Source organism: Lissotriton vulgaris, unplaced genomic scaffold, assembly GCF_964263255.1.
Source record: "Lissotriton vulgaris unplaced genomic scaffold, aLisVul1.2 SCAFFOLD_2039, whole genome shotgun sequence".
NCBI classification, from domain to species: domain Eukaryota; kingdom Metazoa; phylum Chordata; class Amphibia; order Caudata; family Salamandridae; genus Lissotriton; species Lissotriton vulgaris.
The window spans coordinates 319,792-336,397 of record NW_028255611.1 but is presented as its reverse complement, the minus strand read 5'-3'; the positions used below and the strand labels follow the sequence as shown (position 1 = coordinate 336,397).

The 16,606-nt window shown below is 44.1% G+C and overlaps 1 protein-coding gene across 1 annotated transcript in view; it reads left to right on the top strand.

Moving 5' to 3' along the window:
• LOC147659061 (rho GTPase-activating protein 12-like) overlaps positions 1-16,606 on the top strand; it is a gene marked incomplete at its 5' end in the record, with an annotated part of 189,075 nt that overhangs the window by 121,722 nt on the left and 50,747 nt on the right. Inside the window, one exon of the mRNA XM_086951998.1 lies at positions 11,086-11,163. Coding sequence (XP_086808124.1) covers positions 11,086-11,163 — 78 coding nt within the window. The remainder of the gene's footprint in view (positions 1-11,085; positions 11,164-16,606) is intronic.

The following is a 16,606-nucleotide window of genomic DNA, read 5'->3' as shown; positions in this document are numbered from 1 at the left end:
TCTTGATTAAATAGTGGATCAAGGTCTTGGTTGATGTATGGTGTGTGGCTTGGAAACCTGCAGATGGCATTACATTTTTGTCAGAGTTGATTAGATATTGGTTTTGGACAAGGCAATGTATTGAAATTAGGCTCTGAAACCAAGTTTACCAGTATCTTCATCTATCTATCTAGCAATGTTAAATGAAGAGTTGATTGTCCTCGTACACAATTTTTCAAAATTAAAATTAAAAAATTGAATCATCACGGATTTCCTTATTTGTTGTGTTAGCCCACTCCGTCCTCCCATTACCGTCTGAGACTTCTACACACAGATCAGAATTCCTACTAAAAACTGGTTAGGTCCTTTTCATTTTTCACAGGACTGGCTTTTTCTCCTAGCATTTTTAATTATAATGTATATTTACTTACCAAATTAAGTGCTTTTATTGTTAAAATCAAATCCCTACGTACATTGAAGAAAGCATAGATTAGTTCAGTTTCTTAAGATCTGAATTACCTTACTGATCTGCTATTATGAATGTGATGTTTGTTTTCTTCGTTTCATTTACCATTCACATCTGCGAGACAAGGCTGTAATTTCTTTAAAAGTCCTAAGAAATGGCATAGGGCCTGTTAGATATGTTTGAGCATGTTCCATCTGTCTACCTGTGGTCTCTGTCTGTTTTTTTCTCCCAATTGAATCCTGACTGTTTTCAAGTACTCTTTTGCTTTAATATACATGACCAGCTCTTTTCGGTGTAAAATTGAAATTTGAATTTCTGTTTAACACAGCACCAATCTCAATGTACAGATGTTGGCATATTAGTCATATATTTGAACTTTTTTTTAATGAGCAAAGATAGTTTTTCGTTTTTCATCACTGACTTTCTACTAACTTGTTCACTTAAGGGAATTTGATGTTTCTGCAAGTAATTCCTTTATTTTCCCAGAGGATGATCAAGCCAAAACAAGTTGAGGCATTTGTTTTGTAGTATTATCATATATACAAGGAGGCACACTAGTGGCAGTCTCAAATATTTATTTAATCACACCACTCCAGCCACAGACAAACAACAAAGCAACTGTCACCTGTAGAATGGCCAGTATTATACACCACCAGTCTAGAACAGGTGCACACCACTGATCTGGCACACACTTTCCAGGATAGAACTGCATCTCGAAATAGCAAGATGACACCAATACCATAGGATAGTAGCTGTAGTTGAAGTTTAGGACCCTCTCGTTTGCGTGGCCTAAAGGCCTATTTTATTATTTACTAAAGCATTATCAATTTAGCATTCAATAGTTAGACAGAATCAATGCACTGAAATATTCACACAAAGAAAATGAAAAAGGAATATGCAATCCACAGTCAATGCATTCTTAAATTGTCTAATGCTGTATCTCAGCCTTGAACGTTGTGGTGGAAGGCTGTTTGAATTATTCTGCCTGAGATTTTTTTAATTCAAGTTTTTCTCACAAAGAGACATCTCAGAATTCTGCCATAGGTATGTGTAAGAAAACCAGTAAAGCTTAATTGAAAAACTAGACTAAGTCACTTGAATAGGCATGACCGAATTGGGTAAAGTTGTAGTAAGCTTTGGTTGGCATTGACATTTTACTTCTAGGCCTTTGGTGATAGGTTGATTTAAGAAATAGATATTTACAAATACTGTTTGTTCTTGATGATTTCACATGCAGTATTGTGATTTGGTTTCCAACTCAAAATTTAGAAGAAAATAAATATTGACAAAGTACTGGGCAATTGACTTCTGTAACTAATTCATTATCAACTTCGATGTCACTCAGTATTCTGAGGTATATGACTGACGAGATTTTAACTTTATGAGCAGTAACATTTGAAAACTTAATGGCTTGAAAAGATGTGCTGCAAGTCACTTGGGTATAGTGGAATAGGTAATAATGCTCAATGTTCTCATTGCGGTGTTTCACTTGTCAGATTTTATATCCTGTCCAGGTTCAGTAGATTTTTGTTTGTGGGGTAGTCTTTGTAGGTGATCTTTGAGTAAGTGCACCCGGTCTATGTATTGAGAGAAATTGTGTAATATTTCTTTGTTCTTCTATATATTTTATGGTGTGTAGGTATTTTATTTTTTTGGGGGGTGGGATGCGTATATATGTTTAAAAATGTTGTGTTATAGGAAACCTGTATGTGGCATTTTTTGTTGTGTCTACTGTATTCTTAGTGGTTTGAAAGAGTAGTAAGCTGCTCTGAGATTTTAAGCTCACAAAAATAAGACCGGAAGTATAAGTTCAAGTGTAAGGTAGTTTCTGTGAGTGTGTCTTTGTGGATCTATGTTGATGTGCAGAATTGGGATTGTATTTGGGTCTTGTTTAGTGTATGCCTAAATAAAAATGAGGTCCATGTTTTACATTATTACCTGACTTCAGTTTTAAGACGATGTAATCCGTCCTAGGCGTAGTTCATGGAGTTTTGCTACACGGAACTCCACGAAGTTAAAAAAAAAACTCTGCGAGTTCCGAGAGTGGCAGAGTGCCGTGCGAACTGCAGTTTGTGCTTGTATTCCTGCCGCTCGGGTAGAAATTCTACCTGAGCGTCAGCTTGTGAACTTACCGTTCACGATTGTGAACTTACCGTTTGCGATCGCGAGCGGGGGAAAAACTCCGCTGCACATCGCAAAGCAGTTTCTGCACTCCGTGAGCTCCGCCGAGTGCAGAAAACTCTGCAAACTCCGCGAACGGAGCAAAGTTCACCGCCCAGGCCTAATTGTATTAAGGTTTTGGAGAAATCTGAGGAATGTAAGGGTGCTTATGGGTTAATGACAGACCTGCAACTTTTAGGTCATCTAGTAGTAAATACACTATCAGTTTAATGTTGTTATTAGATACATGTGAATAAAAAAACAGACGCACCAACAGATCTAAGACCCGACAATCGTGGACTGTTTAAACCAAAATATTTCTTACGAATATTTAATTGTTTATCCCCTTCAGCAAGTTAGATAAGATACTTATGACGAGTAAATACAATGTTGATGCTGTAGAAAGCCATTATTAACCCTTTTGGTGTGTCAGACTGCCCCCGGCCTTCCGACGTCACGGTGGGCGTGTGCTGAGGACGGCCGGGGGCCGTCCGAACTACTCCCACCCATTATTTCACCCACACCGCATCGGAGTTTGTGCCGCGGTCAATGGGTTAAGACTTTGGCAGACTTGTAACAGCATGAAATAGGAGACTGAATAATCACTGCAAAACTGATTGGTTTATTTGCTACTGGAGTATTTTCTTCACTACTGTATTCCACACCTTAGCTTGAGATTGGAAGCAAATTATAGATAGGCTGCAAAAATGATGAATGCTTTAACCCTCAAGTTATATCAAAAGATTTGAATCCCAACTCTCAGCTACTTCAGTGCACAGCTAACAACAAGGGAAGTCGGTAAAACAAATTTCACTGCTGGAGGATAAGGCTCTGTTCTCGGCCAGATCTCCCGCCTGGATGACCTTGAAATATTACAAATCATCTGCACTGCGAAATTACTTCAATCAGGGTTACCCTAAAACTCTCAAAATAAAGTTTTTTAAGTACCGCCTGGGTATTCTTCTGTGTGCCAAGAACCTTCCACAATGGCAGAGGGCATGTTTACCAAGCACTTGCAGCCTGCGTGACACAGGCTCAGGAGATATTTTGCACCTAATCTGCACATGCATGGCGTTGCAGCAAGAGAGGACACCGCTGCTAAAGACTCCTCTCAAGCAGCTCGGAACCCGCACTAGGAGGCAAGCGTTGCTGGCTTGTTTCGACTCAGGGGCAACATAACTGGAGTGTGAGTGGAGTGCACAGTGGAGAAGTGTGGCTCACTGGTTAGAGGAGGCATACCCTGAAGCAGAGGTCAGACCCGGTACCAGGGTTCAATTCCCGACGCGGCAGGGTCCTGAGCCCAATTGTCCACGGACTCGATAATTCTCGCTTCGGTGCCTGCTCGAATCACGGATTCACACTCTGCAACTCTGGGCAATAGCTTGCTTAATCTCCACAACGCCCCCCCCATTTGCGGCGGGATGCCTGGATTTCACCTTGGGGATACCCAGTACGGGTTATCTCACAGGGAAAAGCCAGGACGGGTTCCCAATGCAAGCACCGAGATGCCCTAGGGTAAGTTGAGCGCTATATAAGAACACACATACATACATACATAACTGAACTGCAGAGTGGTCAAATTCCTCACACTGGCGGAACAAAAAATTAACAACATCACAGGAGCGCACAAACCACTCTAGCCCCAAGCGGACAATGAAGAACCTGACATGCAACCAGAAGCTGCTTCCTTAAATGCAATTTCAACAACTTAAAAAAGAGCACCCAAAATGGGTAAACTCTTAGCTACCGCTCATCCACTAGGAGCCTCTTCCTGATATGTACACACTTTTTGCACACTGCCATGTGGCTGTCTGGCCTTATTTTTATGAAGAAACTGTTTACAGTGCACACCATTATTTTAGTTAGTTTCGTTCCATTTTTTTTAAAGTTTATGTTCTTTTTCCATTCGTTTAGAGTGCAACGTGCACAGCGAGATCCGCCCTGGTATCTCAAAGGAAGTTGGCGACGCAAAAGGGAGGAGCGAGTTTTTCACTCCAGTCCGGTGCACAGCCTGCTTCACCATGTGTTATAACTTGATTGATAATCCAATTTTGATGAAAAGATTCCAAAATGCTTCAAATGAGTTTCTTATATAGATTTTATTCTCCTTGTATGCTCACACGTAAGATGCAGTAACATTTAAAAGCTTTTCATGCTACAGATATGCCTATCCAGGCCTTTTTCTGAGCACGCGTAAAATGCAACGTACATCCCAAACTCAATGCTTCTATTACCCAATGCATTTCGGGCCGTAATGGGGCCTTCCTCAGGGGTTAACTACGAGTAAAAGAACATAAATGTTAAAATCATGCTTGTTTATGAATATTGTTGTCACTGTATACACAATAGAATATTGTTTTAAATGTCAACCCAATGCACCATTTTTCCCGCTAACGCGATTACTTTCCGACACAGGGGCGGCTGGTGACATTTGTCAGTGGTGCGGCGTAAACTAATTTGCATATTGCACCACAGCGAGCGAGCCCGAACCTCCTTAAGGGGGGTTTGGGGGGTTTCTCCCCCCGAGAAAATTTTGAAAAAAGAGGAGAAAAATCGCGCATTTCCAAGCAAATTTGATGAAGCCGGAAGGTTAATAAAGCAATTGTGAAAGTGCCGTTATTACATTGATAGTTGTCCTAACATAGGTACCTGCTTATTCAGTATAACCACAGAACTTCATACATTCCGTTCTATTACGCTGCTGAATTCAGACTATAAGACTTTCATGGAAATCTCAGCTCTAAGAGTAGAAGAAGTTGCACAGCAGTTAGGAAACAGCCTTTACAAAGCATTGGGAACCACGCATTACCGTTACCACGTTTCCATTAGAACGCATGTGACTATCACGCATGTCTTTCCACACAGTTTATAGTGTTTAGGTGCTACAGAATGTACTTAATATGCCATTTGATCAGTAAAATCTGTTTAGTCCCCAAGTAGAACAAACACTAGAAAGACTTTATGTGACATTTGTAATAAAGCTTGAAACATTGAGAGAACATATTTGAAGTTGTTGTTGAATTGTTGCACGGAGAGATGTTGTGGTGGCGATGAGTGATGCTGTGGCGTTCAGTGATGCTGTGGTAGCACATAGTGGTGTTGTTTTAAAGGGGGTGATGAGTGTGTTAAGTATTACGTCTTAATGTCCTTAGACTCAATCCTTGTTTGTATAAACAGAGTCAAGAAAGTCCTTGTTTTGTAGAAAAATTGTTCTTTATTAGTGTAAGTAAAACCGTGGACAGCCGACACGTGTTTCGCCCCTATGGCGATTTGCGCCAGGGCTTTTTCAAGGCTATTTACAATGTTATTTGTTCTGTACACTTCCTCATCTTTTGAAAAATAGTATCCAACATCAAATCCGGTTTTTCAATTTTTTGGGGTAGAATCCCGAGGTGCTCCTGAAAGGGCTCTCGTTTCTTTTTCCGCTATCGCGATCGTAATACTTAACACACTCCTCACCCCCTTTAAAACTTTACTGTCTGAAAACTCAAGAGGTCCAGAGTTTTTTGAGTGTGTTACCTTCACCAAAACCTTGTGAAAACTGATGTGAACTTGGATTCTCCTGTGGACCACCGCTCCTCTGTAGACAACATAGTGATGTTGTGGTGCCTCTGAGTGATGCTGTGGTGGATGGGTGTATGGGTGTGGTGAGTGGCTGTATGGATGAATGGATGGGTGGATGGATGAATGAATGAAGGATCGATGCAAGGATGTGTGTGTGGTGAGTGAGTGGGTGGCTGGCTGTATGGATGGATGGCTGGATGGCGGATGAATGGATGGCTGGCTGGATGGATGGATGGTGGATGGATTAATGGATGTCAATTTTCACAAAACAGCTCTACTGGGTTGATGGATGCATGAATGAAGGATCGGTGCAAGGATGTGTGTGGGATCTAACAGAGGGCGGAAGGGCACCAAAACGAGTCTAACAGAGGGCAGAAGGGCATCAAAACGAGTCTAACAGGGGTCAAAAAGCGGATCTAACAGAGGGCAGAAGGGCACCAAAACGAGTCATTAGAACACTAAGAACAGTTAGACGGCCGACAAAGCTACACTCATTTGTTAGCAGCGCGCCAAAAACCGCCATTCCAAGCGCCATTCCAAGCGTGTGCATAACGTTACTTCCTAGCACTGAGTGTCTGAGATTCTTTGACCATATACGGAGTTTTTCCCATTCAACTCTATTCAGGGCAGATGACGGTCAACTACAAAAGGCTGGCAAGTGACCATGGCATGGCATATGCAAAAATTAAGTGATATTTTGGGGATAGATTTTCACTGCATCTGATGTGGACATAAATGCGAGGGCAAGCCTCACTAATAGAAGCGGACGGCTTTGAGGATAAAATCTCACCCACAAGACATATTTTGTTTGGGTTACTCTCCAGCTGCAAGGATGTTGGCAAAATTGTGCAAAATATTGCTGCTGTGAAAGTCACACAATTTTGTGAGTTTTGTGTAATGCAAATTTTTCCGGTCCAAGGCTTAGTCCCTACCAAACAGGCAATAAACTATCTAATTGGGACAGATTTTTGAAAACCTTACATTTATAGAAAGAGAAATGCACGTTTTTGATCATAATAGTAAATAGAAACCTTAATGGTTGTTTTCATAAATCTAAACAATGAATCTGCCCAATTCTGTCCAAGTTGGTAATCAGCACTTTCTTTTACTGTGGAAAGACCTTTTAATGCAACAAAAGCCATAAGTTACTATTCTAAATTACACGAGAATGTTTTAAGAAAAATGGTCATAAAATATGACCGCTTTTAAGCAAATAGCATCAAAGCAAATTAACCAATATTGTCAATCATCTTGTCGGTAGAACATCTTTTATCCTCAATCGCGTCTGCTGCAAGGTCACAGACAAATATTTCCAATAGAGCTGCTCTGCACCAAGTGGTCTCAGTGACATCCCAGGCAAGGGTGCAAAGTGCAGGGTGCAAAGTTTGGGTGCATGCAAAATCACTAGACTGCACCAATGGAGGAAAACATTCCTCTGCTGGTTCTTACTGACGTACAATTTAAAATTGTGTGTGGTCCCCTCTGCCCCTGCCTTCCTGTCACCCCACATTCCTGAGCTGACCGCATGGGCAAGCAATGTAGGTGGTAAGAGGTGTCATGAGTAGGTGCGAGCTTAATTAGTTTCATTCATAATCAGCATGATTTTTGTGAAAATTCCATTCATTCTTTTGAAATAACTCTTGGCACTCAGCTGTGTGAACATTGTACATGATATGCACTTGTGTAGCAAGGTAAAGCCAGATCTTTGCTGTATATTTTAAACAGTTTCTTATGCAAGTGGTGGACACAGCCAACGCCAACATATACATACATTTTTTTTTTAACGGAGAGGGCAGAAGGGCACCAAAACGAGTCTAACCGGGATCAAAAAGGCACAAAAACCGGATCTAACAGAGGCAAGAAGGGCACCAAAACGAGTCTAACAGGGGTCCGAAAGGCACAAAAAGCGGATCTAACAGAGGGCAGAAGGGCACCAAAAAGGCACAAAAAGCAGATCTAACAGAGGGCAGAAGGGCACCAAAACAAGTCATTAGAACACTAAGAACAGTTAGACGGCCGACAAAGCTACACTCATTTGTTAGCAGCGCGCCAAAAACCGCCATTGCAAGCGCTTGCATAACGTTACTTCCTAGCACTCTTCTGATCATACCGGAGTGTGAACGGGTCTCCCTGGCCGAGCGGTTCTTTCGGGACTTGACTCCTGCCCTTTTAAGGATTCCTGGGTCCGGTCAGGTCAGGTCTTCAAAACCATAAACAGAGGCCGCAGCACGAGGGAGGGAGACGGCTCTGCCCCCCCAGGCAGGGGGTTATGTACCCGGGCTATAGTATTGACCAGCCAATCCTGGCGCTGTATGCAGCGCCAGGATTGGCTGGGGGGGCACCAACACTGCTCGCCCAGTCGCCCTGTTCAACCCAGGGGGCTGCGGCCCGCCCCCTGGTCCTCTCTCTAAGGGGAACTTCACAGAGGAAACAATCTGCGCATGCGCGGGCTAGTTTCTGCCCAAAAATCCACTTGCGCAGCTGCAGCAGGCCCAGCCAACCCACCACCTGCGCACTCCGGAATAGTCGGGTGTCTCCCGGATTCCCAGCCGGCGGGTAGTGCGATTATTTTAATATTTTTATTTGTATTTTAGTGACGACGCGGTGGGTCCATGGAGCTTACGCCCCTACGCCCCAATGGACGCACCGCGCCTGTAATCCGACAACACAATTGCCTGACCCAATCTCTGCACTACTACCCTGTTAAACTTTACTGCGAACAGGTAGCCACCCAGATGTAAAAGCCCTCGTATTTCCATTAACATCTCCCTATCAAAACGAAATATGAGCGTAAAATAACCTCGTTCTCCCACATACCTGAATCACTGCTGGACCTGAACTCTATTTCACCCGAGTTCTTCTCTGGAAGAAACAGCATGCCAAAACGTGATACTGACTTCCCCCTGCTTTAAGTTTATCGTGACTCCACCCCTCACTTTCCACCAATGACATTTCACCCCACATATTTACGATGAGCAACTTGAAAAACTATTATAACCATCATGCACTGCTGGAGACAATGCGTCCGGGTAAACCTTGTATAAACCCACTACATTAACATGCAAATGATTGTAGCCCCACGAACCTCAGTCAGGACTTTCGCCAAGCAATGAACTATGTGTACCCCGCCCACCCTTTAGAAATTCATAATGCCAATACTACAAAAAGTAATCGTGTTAGCGGGAAAAATGCTGCATTGGGTTGACATTTAAAACAATATTCTATTTGTAAACAGTGACAACAGTATAAATAAACAAGCATGAATTTAACATTTATGTGCTTTTACTCGTAGTTAACCCCTGAGGAAGGGCCTATTACAGCCCGAAATGCATTGGGTAATAGAAGCATTGAGTTTGGGATTTACGTTGCATTTTACGCGTGCTCAGAAAAAGGCCTGGATAGGCATATCTGTAGCATGAGAAGCTTTTAAATGTTACTGTATCTTACGTGTGAGCATACATGGAGAATAAAATCTATATAAGAAACTAATTTGAAGAATTTTGGAATCTTTTCTTCAAAATTGGATTATCAATCAAGTTATAACACATGGTGAAGCAGGCTGTGCACCGGACTGGATTGAAAAACTCGCTCCTTTCTTTTGTCTGGCCTTATTGTTAAACACAATTACAAATGATGCACATCACAGGCCACATTACCCATTATTAGTACAGCCATGTAGCACAGCACTGCATATTCTTTAGGACTCTTGGTCTTACTGTCACCTTTTAATGTTACAAAAAGTGGTGTTCGCATAAGTAATGCTTACACCACTTTTTGTGATTTTGACTAGCGTTTGGACGGAAACGCATCCAAGAAGTGCACCCTACCGAGTAACTTCCTTGAACATTTTTTCACCTACAGCTGTGCACCGTCCACTTCTTACCTTTTAATGTTACCCATTGAATGGTTTTATCAGTTTTTTTTATATTTGTATGTAAGCACCGCACAGTATTTTTTTATCATTAGTATTAATGATTTTATTATCGAACCATAACGATTTTCTATCCTGAAAAGTTCACAGCAGTGCAATGGTTTTTAGTAACTATACATAATAAAAATAAACTTGAAACTAGCTAACAACCAGGTTTTTTAACGCAAATTGTCCCCTTAAATGTCAGGAAATGGAACAAGTTTTGTGTGTCTCTATTCACATCTAAATAGTCTTCTTTCTTTTTTTATGATTTCCCCAGTTCTGTTTCTATGCCAGTTTATGAGACTAAATGAGCTGAGGCTCACCTCTAGCTGATGGTAGGGAACTTGAAAGTCTGAGCCTTGTTTGAGGAGTTAGCCTGTTCAGAGGCATTCAAAATAGCATAACTCTGTTTTAGTGTCTTAAGGTCTGTATTCAGTGGTTTGCATGGGTTTGGTCTTAGTGTGGTTTCATCATTCTCTTCGAGAGTAGATGCCAATGTAAAATATGTTGTTAAAGCTACTGATGCTTTTGGCTAGTGTGGACATGTGCATGTGGAAGAGGTTTGGAATGCACATGTTGCGGGGGTAGGAGATAAAAATGCTGAGAGTTCTCCCTGTCGGTTCAGTGCAGTACACAAACTACCTCCGCTTTTGTCCAATATGCCAGTTGATTTTCAAAGCCTAAGATGGAGCAGCGATGACCGCATGGTAAAACAGTGGGATAACTGGGGAGATTTTTTCAAAACTGGATGGTCCGATAATTTGAGTTAACAATATGGAACTGGAAGAAAAAGCTCAGGATTATTCTTCAAAATCTAATTTCCTTAAAACGCTGTGAATGGCTCAGTAGAATAGATGATTACATAAATAAGAAAATAATTCACAACTGTCCAGGATACAGTTCGGGGTGTCATAGGCAGATAAATAGCCAGACTATATGGGTTTGTCAGTTCTTCTTGGAAACTGAAATCTGTTTCTAAATACCTGTTTTATCACTTTTTCAGGATTAGTAGTAGATGGTTTATACAGAGTCAGTGGCAACCTTGCAGTGATACAGAAGCTGCGATTTGCTGTGAACCATGGTAAGTACATAATGCTCATTGCATTTGTTTTAAGGATTCTGGAGATTTGAGGCGATTTGGACAGCTCATACTTAATGCTGATACACTCCCTTTATCTTGTTGCTCCTTGTAGATGTGTTACTTTAGATTAGATTGGGCATTTAAATTTATTTGGAGCCAAGGATAAATGTACTCACCAACATATGAATTTCCTGCAGTGATACGTAATTCATAAAGTATTTAATTGTAAATCTACTTGTCAATGTACTAGCTTTAATGAATTCATTGGTTACTTGTCACAAAGCTTAGCAACAAAATATACCCTTGCCATGGATGTCTTTAATATCTAGCTTTTTATCAACCTGTGTAAATTGATGAATGCTTTTCAAAAAGGCAAACTCTACACATGAGTCCTTTCTGATAGATACATCTGCCAGTGGATTCCTCACCTTGTGAATATCCCCTTGCGTCTTTTTTTTTTTTTAGAAAAAACAGTGGTTTCGGGTGGCCTAAAGAGGTCCTTATATAGTAAGGTATAATTATGTTATTTGAATCAATCTTGGGAGAAAGGCTTTTATGTAGGGTAACATATAAAAGAATACTTTATTTCGTTTTTTGAAAGCATATGTTTCAGGTGCTCACATTGGTGACAGAGTGCATAGGGTGACTGGGTGAAAAAGTGAAACTATATACAAAATGTCACAAAAACAAGGATGTATTCCACTGAAATATATACAATGAGATGGGGGTATTTCCTTGGTTGGGTCGACGGCGTTTCGATCTAGACAATTTTAGATCATCGTCAGGACATGGTGAGCTTTCTTAAGCTGATGGCAGAATTTAATTTCCATCAGGGTAGAGGAGTTGATAGTTGGATTACTCAGTCGGTGGATTGGTATCGGGTATCATCAATGGTTGACAGTTATTTATCTTAGTCTAGTGTTTAAGCTTTCTTGTCTTTGTATCACAGTCAATAGTATTGTGGTACTGTTTGATGCAAGGCAGCGGGGGCAATTTTCAGTTCGTGATGATTGGATCAATTATTTGTACATCGTCCCGGCGGGAGTAGATCACCGCGGTCCGCGATTGAGTTGTCTGCCTCGCTGCTCTGTCGTTCAGTTCTGAACGACAGAGCAGCGAGCAGCGAAGTCCTCAACGGAACGTGCTTCAAAATCAAGAAGGAAGCATAAGAAGAGGAGACATGAGTCCCGACGTCATTCGGGGAAAGGAGTCTGACTCGCGATCGAAGTCGCCAAAGAAGATTCGATCGAAGGTGATCCCACCGCAGGAAGCTTCGAATCGGGAAGGTGGGGCTTCGCCTTCGGAGTCGCAGGTGCAGTCGCCGACTCCGGCTTCCGATCCGTCTCCAGCGCCATCCCCGGCCTGAGAGGAAGAAGTAGTTCCGGTGGAAGGGGAATCTGTGCCTGTGGAGGAGCCGGATTCGTCCCACCTCAAGTCCAGCCTGAGGGTGTTCAGCCACCTTTTCCTGCCCCAGGCCAAGACCCATCAGCGTTTTTGAACGCAATGTAAGGCGTCTTTACGAGGGCTTGGTACCCCTCTGGAGCACCTTCGGGTCACATGGGTCCACTGGCCTACAATTTGGGGGTGCCACACTCCTATGCCCCTATGCTTAATTCAGACACTCTGTTCATCACCACCCCCTTTTCTGAATAGTTTTTGGCCACTATAGGTGTGGCAGGGTATACTCAGACATGAGTCCCTTGCTCACTGCACCATCAGGATTCAAGCAAGCCTGGCCGACGACGGCTGAAATGCCAGAAACCGGTCCCCGGAAGCTGGTCTCCTTTCTGGTGAAGAATTGGCTTGGTAGTTTAGTCTGCCCTGTTCCCATGATGCACTGGGCCAGGGACAGACTGATTTGCATATAGCCAGGTTCTGAGCTGGGATGGTGCAGTGAGCTAAATAACGGTGATGGATCAAGCATTGATCTTTGGACTGGGTAAGAGTGGTCTGCTTAATTCAGACACTCTGTTCATCACCACCCACACCCCCTTTTCTGAATCACTCCTATGCCCCGGCTCCATTTATGCCGTTTATGCCGGCCCCGACGCCGCCATGGCAATACACTGCTCTGCCGAAGTCGTCGATGCCGGTCCCGGCGTCGCCCGCTCCAAGTCGACCTAGAGTACAACCCACTGGGCCATCGGATTCGATACCGACGTTTGTTCCGGCTCCGTTGGAGTCGATGGTGGATCCAGTGGAGAGGCGTGTTAAGGAGAGGTCCAGGAGGCAGGCACAACGCCTTCTGGAGGAGCAGAGATATGTTGACTCTCATCCTGATGTGGAGGAAGGTGAACTAGACTGCTTTGAAGACCTGGCAGATGCTAGTTACCTGGATTTTTCTCCGGAATGGGAGTTACCATCAGGTTCTGATGCACCTTCAAAGGACGTCCAGCCTTATCATGTAGTAATGAGGAAGGCTGCGGAACTTCTTAATTTGACTTTGCCAACAGTTGAATCCAAGTCTAATCTTCTTACTGAGGTCCTACACTCGCCTAGTTCGGTGGTGGAACCGTTGCTTCCGTTTAATGAGGCTTTAACAGAGCCTATTATGAAGGTGTGAAAAAGCCTCCAACTGCTCCGGCTGTTTCCAAAAGTGTGGGAAGACGATAAAGGGTTGCACCAGAAGACCCTGCTTTATTATCATCTCATCCTTCTCCTGAGAGCCTGGTCATTCAAGCAGCATGTTCAAAGAAGTCTTTGAGTGCGTTTCCCCAAGTGCCTGGGGATAAGGAGGCCAAGAAACAGGATCAGGTGGCCAAAAAGACTTTCTCCTCAGCAAGTATGGCATTGAAGTCCACTAATGCCACTTGTCTCATGGGGAGATATGTGCACGCACTTATGGATTCAATGCGTTCTTTGGCTCCTAAGATTCCTGATGGAAGTAGGAGTGATTTTGAGGAAGTGTTGTCTGACGCTCAAGCGGCGGCACGCCAAGTAATACAAAGCGGATTGGACACTGCTGATTCTGTGTCTCGCATCATGGGCACTGCGGTTGCCACGAGAAGGTCGGCTTGGCTAAAATCATCAGACTTTTCTGCGGATGTTCAAGCAGCTTTATTGGATCTGCCATTTGATGGTGTTGGTCTCTTTGGCAAAAAAAGCTAATACTGCCTTAGAGAGGTTTAAGGACAGTAGAGCTACTGCCAAATCTTTAGGTCTCCAGATCAGAGGTTCTTTGGCCAGGAGATTCAGAGGTTTTGGACGCTCTTCCTTTCGCAATTATCGAAAAGGTCAGAAGAAGCAGCAACAATAACAACAACAGCAGCAGCAGCAGAGTACGTTGTACACATCTTACAGGGGAAAGCAAAGAGCTTGTCCTCGTGAACGTCGGGCCTCTTCCTCCTCCGTCTCCTCCAACCCCCAGCCAAAGAAAAGCAGCCCTAGATCCACCATTCGGGATCATGCGGGTCCGGTGGGGGGTCAGCTTACCCACTTTCTACGGGATTGGGAATCGGTTACATCAGATCTTTGGGTTCTCGTAGAAAATGGGTATGCCCTTCCCTTTCGGGAATTCCCTCCTAATTACCCTCCTTGCCAAGGTTTCTGCACGGAGGAACATCTTTTGCTTCTACAGGAGGAAGTGCAGACTCTATTAAGAAAGGGTGCGATAGAGGTGGTTCCAGAGCAGGAAAGGGGTCAGGGATGCTACTCCCGGTATTTCCTGATTCCCAAGAAGGATGGCAGACTTCGTCCAATCCTGGATCTCAGGATCTTGAATCTCTATCTGAAACAAGAGAAATTCAAGATGCTCACCCTTGCGCAGGTTCTTCAAGCGCTGCTGGAAGAAGACTGGATGGTGTCGCTGGACTTGCAGGATGCGTATTTTCACATCCCAATCCTGAAGTCGCACAGGAAGTATCTCCGTTTTACGGTGGGGTCGCAACACTATCCGTTTGTGGTCCTTCCTTTTGGAATTACTACTGCGCCTCGAGTCTTTACCAAGGTGATGGTGGTGGTGGCAGCACATCTCAGAAGGTCGGGGATTCCAGTATTCCCCTATTTGGACGACTGGCTGCAATAGACAACCCAGTTGTTGTACAGGTTGGGTTTTTCGATAAATATACCCAGGTCTCACCTGGTGCCCTCCCAGCGCATCCTGTTCGTAGATGCTGTACTAGACACAACTGTATGTCGTGCATTCCCTCCTCCTCAAAGGATTCGTGACATTCAGGAAATGATTCCTTTATTTTACAATGGAGCGATCGTTCCAGTCCTGAAGGTCCTCCGCCTGCTCGGTCTGATGGCTTCATGCATTCTGTTGGGCAACCATGCACGCTGGCACATGAGGGCACTCCAGTGGTGCCTCCGCAGACAGTGGTATCAGCACAACGGAGATCTCTGAGTCGGTGAGGATCTCCCGAGAATCTGCAGCGGATCTGATTTGGTGGGGCGTGGAGGGCAACCTGTCTCAGGGGGAAGCCTTTTCAACTGCCTCCACCGGTGGCCACAGTAATAACGGATGCATCCACTCTAGGGTGGGGTGCTCATCTGGGGGACCTGGAGGTCAAGGGTCTTTGGTCTCCAGAGGAAAGGTTGCTTCATATCAACCTTCTGGAATTGCGGGCGATACGTTTGGCGCTCAAGGCCTTCCTCCCTTCCCTTCGCGGTCAGTCCAAGTCCTGACGGACAACACAACCGCGATGTGGTACATCAACAAGCAGGGAGGAGTGGGGTCTCAGTGTCTCAGCAGGGAGGCTCTGCGGCTCTGGTCCTGGGTTCAGGACCATCAGATTTGTCTGATGGCAAATCATCTGGCCGGAGTTCTGTACGTTCGTGCGGACACTCAGTCGGCAGTTCTCGGCCGACCACGAGTGGAGGCTCCATCCAGAGGTAGTTCACGACATCTTTCAGATGTGGGGGAACTCCTCGGGTGGACCTGTTCGCCACTCACGAGAATGCTCACTGCCCGTCTTTTTGCAGTCTCCAGTATCCGATGAAAGGAGCCTTGGGGGACGCGTTTCAGTTGAGTTGGGGAAGACAACTCCTTTACGTGTTTCCTCCCATGCCTTTGATTCCTCGGGTTCTGAGGAAGATTCGCCAAGACCGGGCCCAAGTCATATTGGTTGCCCTGGATTGGCCAAGAAGGGTGTGGTACACAGATCTTCTCCACCTCTCCTCTCACCTGCCGCTCCCTCTCTGGGCAGGCCTCCTCTCTCAGATGGAGGGGCAGGTTCTACACCCCACCTCCAGACATTACACCTTCATGCCTGGAGATTGAACGGGGCAACCTGAATTCCTTTTCTCTCGCACACGAGGTGGTGGATGTCATATTATCGGCTAGGCGTGACTCCACTAAATCCATTTATTCTTACAGATGGTCAAAATTTGTCACCTGGTGTAGAGAGAAATCTGTAGACCCTTTGAAAGCCCATTTATCTGATATTCTCCAGTTTGCTCTTTCTTTGGCAAAGCAAGGACTTGCTGTTGCCACCGTCAAGGG